General features: G+C 53.9%; 1 protein-coding gene across 2 annotated transcripts; it reads left to right on the top strand.

The window, feature by feature from the left end:
• The first annotated feature begins 555 nt into the window (after positions 1 to 555).
• SERPINA1 (serpin family A member 1) lies at positions 556 to 11802 on the top strand. Of its 2 annotated transcripts, none has more exons than XM_065906623.1 (5): positions 556 to 629; positions 7910 to 8553; positions 9395 to 9665; positions 10644 to 10791; positions 11611 to 11802. In XM_065906623.1, the coding sequence occupies exons 2-5, from the start codon at positions 7914 to 7916 to the stop codon at positions 11800 to 11802; spliced, it is 1251 nt and encodes a 416-aa protein (XP_065762695.1). In that variant the 5' UTR covers positions 556 to 629; positions 7910 to 7913. The 2 variants fall into 2 exon arrangements, with proteins under 2 accessions (XP_065762695.1, XP_065762694.1); XM_065906622.1 differs by lacking the exon at positions 556 to 629 and adding an exon at positions 2851 to 2919.
• The last annotated feature ends 302 nt before the right edge of the window (positions 11803 to 12104 follow it).

Genomic DNA, 12104 nt, shown 5'->3' with positions numbered 1-12104 from the left:
CAGGTCCCAACCCAGCGCCCCTCACTGCTGCCAGGCCCTGCCCCACGCCCCTTCTTCACTCCTCCTCCAAGTGCCCCAGTCCCCCCTGAAGTCTTACATCCCTTCTTCCCGCAGCCAGCGCCTGTGACACGCCCTCCCCGTAAACACAGCCCATCTCACTCTCTGCGGGGCTCCCCTGGTGCATTTCAGAGGTGGCTCAGGCCGCCTCCCTCCACAGGTGGCCCTGGAAACCTGCCAGGATGTTGATGCCCGGCTCTGGGCCAAAAGGAGACACCTGCCATCCCCATTAATCCGCTGCCAGGTGCGACCAGCCCGCTTACAGAAGCTCAGAGGCACTGGGTGATTCATCCTGGGTCACACAGCCAGACACAGCAGGGCTAACAGGTGATACACAGGACTGCCGCCTGGGCTGGGAAGGGCTTTCTGGCATCTGCCTGGCTCCTGGCAGCTTTGTGCAAGGCGGCTTCCTGCCCGGGGTCCCCACCCCTCCCAGACCTGCTGCCTGAACCACCCAGAAGCTTCTTCCTCCTGCGCTGGCAGAGCCTGGGTGCCTCGCTCAGGGCACACACGGTCTCCAGGAGCCCCGGGAGAAGAGGAGTTCCTTCTGCCACAAGAACCGGGTATTGAAGGTAAGGGGGGGGGGGCGCCTTCCCACCTGCCCCAGACCACCAGGCTGAAAGGCATTAAGCGTGGCAACAGCCTGCACACTTGCCTATGCTCATTCAGTGAGAAAGCTGGGAGGAGCAACCAGGCGTGGAGGGAGGCCATTGTACAGATGGGGAAACTGAGGCACAGGGAGGGGAAGAAGAAATGTCCAGGAGGGACGGAGGGCAGACGGAGGGCAGTCTCATCACACCCTAGGTCTTCAAGCTGTGGGTAGGTGCAGAGCCCTGGGTAAGAAACCCCTTCAGCCAACTCAGGGGAGAGAGTCAGGGTTCTGGAGCCAGCTTGTGGGATCCAGGAGTCCAGAGGGATGGGAGTGGAGAGTCCTTCCCTCCCTGAACTCGTTTCTGCTCCTATATGGGGGGTGGTACACACTCACCTCATAGGGACACTGAGAGGGCTGAGTAAGGGAAGCCTGGAGGGAAGCTCCTGGAATGCTCCCCTCATCCCCAGACCACCCACCCAGAATCACAATAGGCAGACCCACCGGCACAGGGCTGACCACATGCCCCTGACGCTGGACTCCGAGCTCTGAAACTGCAGTGAGGTAGGAGCTTCACATCCCCATTTTACAGATGGGGAAACTGAGTCATGAAGCGATTAAACGACTCACCGAGACCTCACAGCCAGTGAGTGGGGATGCTGAGTTCCCTGGCCTAAACCTGTGTGCTAGAGGAAACTACAGGCTATTCGCCAGGCACAGTCCCATAGCTGGGGCCAGGGGATGAGGGGAGGACAAAGACACACTTGTCCACTGGCTCAACAAATACAGAGTGTACACGGTGTGCCAAGGGAGTGTAGGGCGGTGCACACAGCATGATGCCAACTGCCTTAGGCTTCTAAATGGACTCTAACCCACTGAAAAGCCTAAGGCAGCTGGCATCACACTATGAGCGCTGCCCCAGTAGGACCCTATTGGCCTCAGTCCCTAGCCCTAGCCACTCTGGCCACCACCAGTGCCCCCAAAAGCCTGCCACAGCTCCCGGATGGGGCCACAGGTCCCAGGAAAATTTAGGCAGCCTGTGGGTCGACTTAGCTGGCCGGAAGCCAGATCCAGCGGAAACAGAAACAGGCCTGAGGCTGGCCAGGAATCGCACCTCCTCCTACCTGGAGAAGCTTGGTGAGCAGGTGTGAGCAGAGGGCTGTGCAGATCAAAATCAAGAGCCTAGTGTAAGCCTGGTGCTTTACATAAGTGATTTCCATATCCCTGACAACGAGTTGGAAAGTGGGACCTCCAAGGCCTTAGGATGCAAATGAAACTACCCCAGGTTTCAGAGAGATGTAGCAGCTTGCCTGAGGCCACACGACTCTTTGTAGATTTACTCTCAGACCCCGGGCCTGTGCCCATGCCACCGGACCTGATTCAGCCTTGGGTAGCCGTGTCAATGGCAGTCAGGCCCCATTTTCTTTCCAGGGAAGGCGAGAGAGGTTTTGTGTCTGCTTGGTGACTTTGGGTGGATGACCAGTTTTCCTATCTGCCAGCCGAGCTCATAACGCTCTCTACCCCTTGCATTTTAAGCAGTGGGCCTTTTTTTTAATGTTCTTTTTTTGTTGTTTTTAATTTTTTTTGGCTGTGCTGGATCTCTGTTGCTGCTCAAGGGCTTCCTCTAGTTGTGGCAAAGGGGCTACTCTCTAGTTGCGGTGCACGGCCTTCCCGTTGCAGTAGCTTCTCTGGTTATGGGCCACGGACTCTAAGGCACAGGCTCCTGCAGTTGCTACATGGGCTTAGTCGGCCCACAGCATATGGAATCTCCCCTGACCAGGGATCGAACCCATGTCCCCTGCACTGGTAGGCAAATTCTTACCCACTGGACTACCAGGGAAGTCCCAGCAGTGGGCATTTCGAGGTGGCTGCATAAGTGGTAGCTTTTGCTGCCGGTGGAGCAGCACCTGAGAGCTCCCCACTGATTGCAGGCCAGCAAAAGTCATGCCATCCCCCGGAAGGTCGGCACCAATGCCGACCAGCTTGGCCGCAGGATGCCGTGGTTCATGAGCTGGGCACAAAGGCTCGGGGATGTGGAGCACAGGGCTGCGTGCCGCCCAGGAGGAGCACCGACGGACAACGTGAGCAGGCAGTTCAGTGTCCAGCCAGTGGACTTAGTCCTTGTTTGTTCCTCTGATAACTGGGGTGACCTTGGTTAATGTTTACCAGCAGCCTCCCCCTTCGCCCCTCTGGGTCCAGTGCTTAAATACGTGCAAGGACAGGGCTCTGTCTCCTCGGCCTCAGTCACCAGCCCTGACCTGGGACAGTGAATCGTAAGTATGCCTTCCACAGGCCGGATGCTTCCGGGACCCTGCGCTACCCAGGCAGGCCTTGGGGATGCAAGGAGGATGGAGCAGGCTGGGGCCGGGCCGCCTGTTGTCATAGTAACAGCAGCCCTAGCGGTCCTTTCCTGCTCCCCAAGCCTGTCCAGGGCCCACCAGTTCCTCCCGGTGACTGAAGTGGCGGGAGTGAGCGGAAGTGGAAGTGAGGGGGTGGGGGCTGGCTCTGGCATCCAGCGACCTAGGAGGGAGTATGTTTCTGCTGGCACAGCTCCTGTATCTTTCCCATCGGCGGTCTTCTGTAGGTCTCGCTGCCTCTGCATTTGCTCGATGTATATCTTTTCCCACTTCTACAGATGAGAACGATAAGGCTCAGGGAGGGACAGTGAACGGCCCAGGCTCACAGAGTAACCTAGTAGGGAAGCCAGTTCGGACCAGAAGCTCTGAGTTTCAGCTGTTCATCATGCCTCCATCCTCTGCAGAAGTGTCCAGAACCGAACAGCACCAGGTCTCAGCCTGGAGTTACCAAAGCGGACCCCTCTGTGCACAGCGGGCCTCTGGCCATCCTTGTGTGCAGTGGAAGATAGGGAACTGGGGAGGGCACTGTTCTGGGGGGTGGGCTGTGAGCTGTATTCCTGAGCCGCCACTCTGGATAGCCAGCCTCTATTTAAGCCTCATGGCAATCCTCTGAGGTAGTTACCGTGGTGTTCCCATTTGACAGATGAGGACTTCTGGGACAGAAAGGTTCATCCCTTGCCCCCAGTTACACACCATCTAGGATTCAAGCTTAGGCTGAATCCCCTCCAGAATCCCCACTTCTGCCCTCATGCCCACTACCAAATTGTCGCTTCGGGTCTCAGGCACCAGCTGGGGAATGGGAAGCTTGGGCTAGCTTTGAGTCACCTCTGATGCTGGGTGACCTTGGACAGTTGCTCATCTTCTCTGCCCTTTTGGGTAAAACAGATAACCTTGGCCCTCCTGCCCCTACCCTACTCCCACTGGCTTTGATCTCTGGACTTTAAAGGATATGATTTTTTCATCACTGGTGTTTGGAGATGGAGTACAAAAATGACTCAGGCCAAGGCAACCAGACTCTTTTAGAGGATCCTGAAAGAACCACAGTGTCAATAACAACTGATGCCTCCTGAGAACTGACAGCGTGCCAGGCATTTCTTGGCACTTTGCACCTATTTCATTTGCATAATAGTCTTTAGGGGAAGTACACCCATATCATCACTGGGAAACTGAGGTTCAGAGAGGCTGAGTATCTAGTCCAAGGTCACAGAACTGATAACGAATTGAGCATGGGCATTCTGGCCTCATACTCTAATCTTAGCCACAAAGTGACGTTGCCCATCTTCGTTCAGCCAGGCCACCTCTGAGGTTTTCTGTTCTGAAGCCTCTGCCTTCAGCTTTGTACACAGAGAAGGGCTAAATGACAAATTCAGGAATCAAAACACCTAGGACTAAATTCGGTTCTGTGGAGACTTCCCTAGTGGTTCTGTGATTAAGACCCTCCACTTCCACTGCAGGAAACACAGGTTTGATTCCTGGTCAGGGAACCAAGATCCCACATGCTGCACGCCAAAAAAAATTAGTTCTGTAAGCCACCAGTTCAGTTCTATGATAATTTATTTAACTTCTACAGCCCTCAATTTCTCCATCTATGTTGTTGTTCAGTTGCTCAGGCAGGTCCAACTCTTTGTGATTCTGTAGGCTGCAGCACGCCAGGCTTCCCTGTCCTTCACCATCTCCTGAAGCTTCCTCAAACTCATCTCCATTGAGCTGGTGATGCCATCCAATCATTTCCTCCTCTGTCGTCCCCTTCTCCTCCTACCCTCAATCTTTCAGCATCAGGGTCTTTCTCAGTGAGTCAGTTCTTTGCATCAGGTGACCAGAGTACTGGAACTTCAGTTTCAGCATCAGTGCTTCCAATGAATATTCAGGACTGATTTCCTTCAGGATGGACTGGTTGGCTCTCCTTGCTGTCTCCATCTATAAAATGGGGCTAATAATAACTCCCACCTCTCAGGGTAAGCTCTGAAGGAAGATGAGACAGTGCATGGATGCCTGCTTTCACTAAGTGAAACGAGGAGGGTGCTCCTGCTGGCATTTGCTAAGAATAGGGTTCGGCAGCTAACAGTCAACGAATAAAGACCTGGAGAGTTGAACTGAACATTTTCTAAACTCAGAGGCCATTCTCTGTGAAGCAGGGTTCCCCTCTCTGGCTCTGAGCAGGGCTAACTGCCCTGGAAGAAATCTGCCAGGTCTCTAGTTTGAACCCTCCCTGGGCACAGCCAGGGCTTCCACACCTGCTAGATGCCCACCCACTCATCACCTTATCCATTCCTCACATCTGCCTTGCAAGAGATTCTTCTCTCCACTTACAGGAAGGCGAGGCTTGAAGAAGTGCCATCACCTGCCCAAGGCCGCTGACCTGTAAGTGGCGGGGCTGAGTCACCCTGTGCTTACCCAGGTGTCAGTAGGTTGTGACCTTAGGTCACAGTCACTTCCTTAAACCCCGCTGGGTCGCTCTTGGTCACTTGTTTTATGTCCTGGAGGAAGAAATGACGTGAGATTAGGCAAAGGGGCAGCTCATTCACTGTCCCCGACCTACCCCAGACTCTGGAAGTGTCATTGTGACATCTTCATTCTGTTGATTTAAAGTTTGGTCCCTATACCTCTGGGCAGTTCACCATGTCCTCTCTCATCTCTGGTTGGTTCCCCACCACCAGAATTTGGTGACTCTGGGGGGAAAGGACTGCCTTTGATAGAGGGGAGAGGAGAGAGAGGTCTTGGGCCCCCAAAGTTCTGAGGAATAGACTGGGAGGCAAAAGGAAGCCAACGGAGTCTCAAGGCTGACATCAGAGTGTTCGGGACCTAATTCTGACACTCACTGAATTGAGCTGGGCACACACTGTCCCGCCTAGAGTTCGAGAGGTGGGGAAACCAAGCCCTGCTCCAGCCAGCTTTGTGCCTGACTCACTGTAGGGCCTTGGCAAGGCTCTGACCCCTTCCTGGCCTCAGACCGTTTATTGTGAGAGGAGGAAGCCAGAGGAGGTGATGTAACCCCCAGGCAGAAGGATGGGGTGGGGGCAGGGAGGTGCTCACCCCAGCTGTAGCCCCTCTTCCCCTCAGCCCCACGCCAGCCTTGTTACCTTCCTAAGGCCAACATCCCTCTTGGCAGGAGGGCACCTCACCCGGTACCCCCATGGGAAGTTTCAGTCCATCTTGTTCCACCAAACCCAGATACCCCTCTAATTAAAATTCCAGCATTGGTACACAGGGACCTCTTTTAGGTCCCTCTTAACCTCAGTTTATACAGCTGGGCAGAGTGAGGCCCCGAAACAAGTAAATGCTTGCCCAAGGCCACGTGGACAGAGGTGGTCCTGTGCGGACAAGAAGCCACAGCCTCTGACTCTGAGGCCACTTGGCATATGTAGTGTCCCCATCGTGCAGAGTTCAAATCCCTCATCATCTCTGAGCCTTGCCAAGATGGGGAATTTCCATCAGCCATGAAGGACCACACCAAAATCCAGTGGGGAGGTAGCAAGAAACCCAAGGGCGATGGAAATATACAGAATTAATCTCAGCACCATCTTCTGCTCTAAAACCACTGACTAGTTTATGAAAAATATAAACAGTTATTACATAATCTGTGGTCTCCTCTATTTAGATTATTTAAAGACCTGAAGCCCAGGGGGGAAAAAATGGTAATGGAAAGAAACCAGTTTTGTGCTTCATCTTGTTGTTTATTGGAAAGGAACTTTTTAAAAGTCCAAGGGGGTAAATAAAACCCAGCATTCCTTCTTTCCAACTTTTTCACCTCGGGTGTTCATGTGGGGATGGAGGGAGCTCTGTGGGGGCAGAGCTGGTCCTGTGTTGCCGCAGGAGACATTGACTTTGACGACCACTCGAAGGAGCCTGACCTAGGTGGGTCAGCCACAGGCCTTGCCATTCCCTGCTGTCTCCCCCGACCAGCCGTGGAGCTCATCTTCCTCTGTCATCCTCTGAGGGCTTCTGCTTGTCCATCTATCAGCCTCTCCTTCAAGGCCCTCTGCTGTCTCAGGTGCTCTCAACGTAAAGTGTGGCGTCTAGACTTAGTGAAGATCTTACTTTCAAAGATCCCCCAAATCTGACTTTCTACCTGTGACACAATAAGGACCAGAGAGACCACGCAACTCATCCAAGGTCACACAGCTGGTGGTGACAGAGACCTAGATCAGAACCCAGGCTTCTCTGAAAAGGAAAAGATGTTTTTCCAACTCTTACCCACCCCACCTCCCGCATAAAGGCAAATTCCACTTGGCTGGAGGAGCCAGGGCCTTCAGCAGCCACAGGCATGCTGAGCAACAGAGCTGGGACAGAGGAGGCAAGCAGGGTGGGTAGCTAAGCTGACCGTCAGCACAGTCCTGAGGCCACAGACTCACTGTGAGAGCGGCCCTCCAGCTCAGGAAAATCTACCAGGGGCTGAGGTTCACTGTGAGTGTTGGGGTACAGTGGGTCATTAGCCACTTCCTGTCCCTCAGTTTCCTCTTCCCAAAATAAGACCAGTGGCACTTATACCTTGGGGTCATTGTAGATGTTAGCGGAGCCATCCAGAGTGTGGACTCCAGACGCAGATGACCTGGGAGTGCGACTCTGATTCTGCTACTTATCTGTCCTGGAACCTTGGACACGTGACTTAACCTCTAGGAGCTTGGTCTCCTCATCTGTAAGCCCAGGGGGTCACATGACCTAGGTCAGAGGACTGTTACTAGAACATGGTGAGATAAGACAGTAAAGAGCTCAGGATGGAACTTGGCATGCAATAAGCGCCATCAAGTCCCTGCCATTGTTCTGAGTCTTTCAGTGATGCTGACATAGAAGAGTGTTTGGCATATAAATCCTCGATAAACTGGTTGCTTTGACCTGGCATCAGTCCTTGGCCAAGGGACTCACTGTGTGGTCTGACCTGGGCATGGTACCCTTCTGTCTCTTGCAGGATAATGGCACCCTCCATCACGCGGGCCCTCCTGCTGCTGGCAGCCCTGTGCTGCCTGGTCCCCATCTCCCTGGCTGGAGTTCTCCACGGACACGCTGTCCAAGAGACAGATGATACATCCCACCAGGAAGCAGCCTGCCACAAGATTGCCCCCAACCTGGCCAACTTTGCCTTCAGCATATACCACCAGTTGGCCCATCAGTCCAACACCAGCAACATCTTCTTCTCCCCAGTGAGCATCGCTTCAGCCTTTGCGATGCTCTCCCTGGGAGCCAAGGGCAACACTCACACTGAGATCCTAGAAGGCCTGGGTTTCAACCTCACTGAGCTAGCAGAGGCTGAGATCCACAAAGGCTTTCAGCATCTTCTCCACACCCTCAACCAGCCAAACCACCAGCTGCAACTGACCACTGGCAACGGTCTGTTCATCAATGAGAGTGCGAAGCTAGTGGATACATTTTTGGAGGATGTCAAGAATCTGTATCACTCTGAAGCCTTCTCCATCAACTTCAGGGATGCTGAGGAGGCCAAGAAGAAGATCAATGATTATGTAGAGAAGGGAAGCCATGGAAAAATTGTGAATTTGGTAAAGGTTCTTGACCAAGACACAGTGTTTGCTCTGGTGAATTACATATCCTTTAAAGGTAAGGTTGCATAACCAGTCTGAGCTTTGTTGCACAGAAACACCCCCAAAATATTCTCAAACACTCAGTTATTAACTTTCCTGGCAGCACTGAATGGGATATAGCCATGCATCTCTGCATGTGTTATTCAATTTTCCACACATGACCACTAAAACTTCCTGTGATCAAATAGGGTTAGGGAATTATGGATTAAACAAAGTACCTTCATCTCTGCAGGACTTTTCAGAGCCCTAAATGTCCTAACATGCACTGCAAATTCCTACCTGGGAGAGGTATATGATATGCAGTGCCTCCCAAAATAGAGTCAGAAAAACAAATCCCAAATCACACTTCTGACAACTGCAGTGCAGAGGAAGTGGTGACACCTTTGGAGTCAGGAAGACCAAGATTCAAATCCTTCCTCTACCACATGAGCCTCTACAAAATTGAAATTCTGGATCCTATACCAGCCTTGCATTATTCTCCCCCTAAGTCTTTTCTGTAGACCTTCTGTTCACTTTAGACCCATTTTACAGATGGTAAAACTGAGGTTTGGGGCTTCCCAGGTGGCTCAGGGGTAAAGAATCCACCTGCCAACACAGGAGACACAGGAGATGCGGGTTTGATCCTTGGGTCAGGAAGCTCCCCTGAAGTAGGAAATGGCAAGCCCTTCTAGTATTCTTGCCTGGGAAATCCCATGGACAAAGGAGCCTGGTGGTCTACAGTCCATGGGGTCGCAGAGTTGGACATGACTAAGTGGCTGAGCACACACGCAAACCTGAGGCTCAGGGCTCCGTTTTTCTCCCACTGTTACTAAACCTTCTCCCACCCTTGGCTGATGTCCGCTGTCTCTCCTCTCCAGGAAAATGGGAGAAGCCCTTCGAGGTGGAACACACCACAGAGAAGGACTTCCACGTGGACGAGCAAACCACCGTGAAGGTGCCCATGATGAACCGCCTGGGCCTGTTTGACCTCCGCTACTGCGACACGCTCGCCAGCTGGGTGCTGCTGATGGACTATGCAGGCAATGTCACCGCCTGCTTCATCCTGCCCGACTCGGGGAAACTGCAGCAGCTGGAGGACAAGCTCAACAACGAACTCCTCGCCAAGTTCCTGGAAAAGAAATATGCAAGGTGACCTCCCAAACAGACCGACCCGGCAGCTGCCACATCTGGTCCAGTCAGACAGTTGGCGGTGGTGGGGGGGTAGACCCACTGACCATGGCCACGACCACCGTGTGCCTGCTTCCAACAGAGGCCAGAACGCACGCACATGGTACCAGGCAGACTCCACGGAGGGCTGGTGCCCAGGAGTGAGGAGTGAAAGTCCTGTCCTTGAGGACGTCCTCCCCAGCCTGGACACTGCCCTTTCCTGGTGCACAAGGAGAGCAATGTCAACACATGTTGTTGGCAAACCCAGAAAGAAAAGGATGGGCTTCCCGGCAAAAGTGGCAGTTGAATGTAGATTACAGGATAGAGTGTGGATTACGGGCTAAAAAGTCCACGGCAGGATCGGGGGTCAGGGGGGAACTGCTTGGAGAGGCTGAAAAAGCCAACGCCCAGAGCGGGAAACTCCAGGACCTGTTTGAGGCTGGTTCTGACTCCTCTGTCATCAGATGAGTGTGGTTTGACCAGGTCCCACCATGCCCTCCATATCAGTGCCTGTCTCTGTTTGGAAATATGCCCAGGCAAGGAAGAGCAATTTTATCACATATAACATAAAACAAAGATGGAAAGACAGACAAGTAATCCTCATGCCCTCAGCAGACGTCGCTCAGGACCTGCCACCACACCCCACAGTCCCCTGGGATTCTGGCCCTGGAGGAGTCCCAGTCTAGGGGGCGCGACCAAACCCTACAGGGAGGTAGTGAGCACAGTCCTTCCAGAGGACACCCTGGATCCTCCGGGAGGCCTTCTGAGAGGAGGTGGCACTTGAGAGGCTCTGCAGGACAAGAGGCTCGCTCTGATTCTGATGTCCTCTGACCCTGGGCGTCGAGGAACTAAAAGTGGAATAAAGCAAAGTGTGAGAGCAGCGGGAGAGGGCGCCAGTGGGAAAAACGACCAGAAAAGGAAGCACTTTCAACTCTGTGACCTTTTTTTTTTTCATGACAGTTCTGCCAATTTACATTTGCCCAAACTGTCCATTTCTGAAACGTATGATCTGAAAACTGTCCTGGGCAAACTGGGCGTCACCAAGGTCTTCAGCAACGGGGCTGACCTCTCAGGGATCACCAAGGATCAGCCTCTGAAGGTGTCCAAGGTGAGCGTGTCCCCGACGTCCATAGGTCAGAATGCACGCGGGGCCGCAGCTCCGGGCCGAGGCTGAGGACGGGGCAGGGGGACGCAGGCCCGCCTGCAGACTGAGGCCCGGAGGAGCGCCGTCGCTCCACCAGGACGGCAGTGTGGTCGGCTGACGGAGGGGAGGAGGCCTCACGTGCTCGGTGCGAGGTTGTGTCACATACTCTCTCTCTCATCCTTGGCCGGGGACTTCCCTTTTTTGGGTCCCTATAACCCCCTACTTACAGAGAGAGACTTAGGCTCGGGGATTGCCAAGACCCTTTGGCCCCTGCATCTGAGACTCTGGAAACTACTGGCGAATCACTGAGTCTGAGTGATTTCAACCAAAGATGCCATTTATTCAGGGGAACGACAGGTGCCCAAGAAAACAACTGCGGTTCAGTACTGTGAGCGGAGCACTTGGGTGGGGACAAGGCACGTGAAAGTACCCCTCAGAGTCCTGCTCCCCAAGGAGCTTAGTATCTGGTTCCATGAATGAGAGGGGAACCAAGGAGACAGAGGGCAGGAAAACCTTCTCTCCCCCGATTTCCCAGGAAGGCTGGGGAGGAAGAGGCAGGAAGAGGGACCTGTCTGATCCCTCGTGGGTCAGACAGAGGCCTTGCTAGCATCCCTTGTGTGTCCCCTGCAGGGCCGCGTAGACAGGGATGGGAAAGACAGGGGGCGAGGGGAGAGGCCAGAGGGTGCCCCGCCCTGGGCAAGCCTCCCCTCCTCGCCTGGCTCCCAGGCCTTGGTGGGGGCCTGTCTCCACTCTCACACGACCTCATTGCTCTCCCCCTTCCAGGCGCTCCACAAGGCTGCTCTGACCATCGACGAGAAAGGGACTGAAGCTGCCGGGGCCACGATTCTGGAAGCCATCCCCATGTCCCTTCCCCCAGAGGTCGAGTTCAACAGACCTTTCCTCTACATCATCTACGATAGAAACACCAAGTCTCCCCTCTTCGTGGGAAAGGTGGTGAATCCCACCCAAGCCTAACGGCCTCTCGGGGTTCAGCCTTCCCCTCCCAGTCCAGATCCCCCTCCTGCCTCCCCCTCCTCCCCCCACGGCATTAAAGGATGACTGACCTAGCCCGAGCTTGTGTGTGGCGTTTCAATCCTGCGTCCTCTCGCATCTGAGCCTTTCTTTGCATCCCCAGGATGTGTGTGGAATCCAGGCCAAGGCCCTCCTTCATGTGTCCACTGCATTAAGATGCCTTAGCATTTACACTGTCCAACCCTGTGCTCAGCCAGGCTGAAAGGTCGGCTGAATCCCACAGCTTCCTGCCTCTTCCCTAGTCA

This window comes from Muntiacus reevesi, chromosome 15 (genome assembly GCF_963930625.1).
Source record: "Muntiacus reevesi chromosome 15, mMunRee1.1, whole genome shotgun sequence".
Lineage (NCBI taxonomy): Eukaryota > Metazoa > Chordata > Mammalia > Artiodactyla > Cervidae > Muntiacus > Muntiacus reevesi.
Note: the sequence above shows the minus strand (reverse complement) of the source record. Positions and strands in the feature narration are given on the sequence as shown.

What these genes read in the sequence shown, in the direction of transcription:
- SERPINA1 (XM_065906623.1), top strand. Translation starts at nt 7,914, where the DNA reads ATGGCACCCTCCATCACGCGGGCCCTCCTGCTGCTGGCAGCCCTGTGC. An exon ending in GAATTACATATCCTTTAAAG is followed by an intron (nt 8,554 to 9,394) that starts GTAAGGTTGCAT and finishes TCTCCTCTCCAG; the next exon opens with GAAAATGGGAGAAGCCCTTC. An exon ending in CTGGAAAAGAAATATGCAAG is followed by an intron (nt 9,666 to 10,643) that starts GTGACCTCCCAA and finishes TTTTCATGACAG; the next exon opens with TTCTGCCAATTTACATTTGC.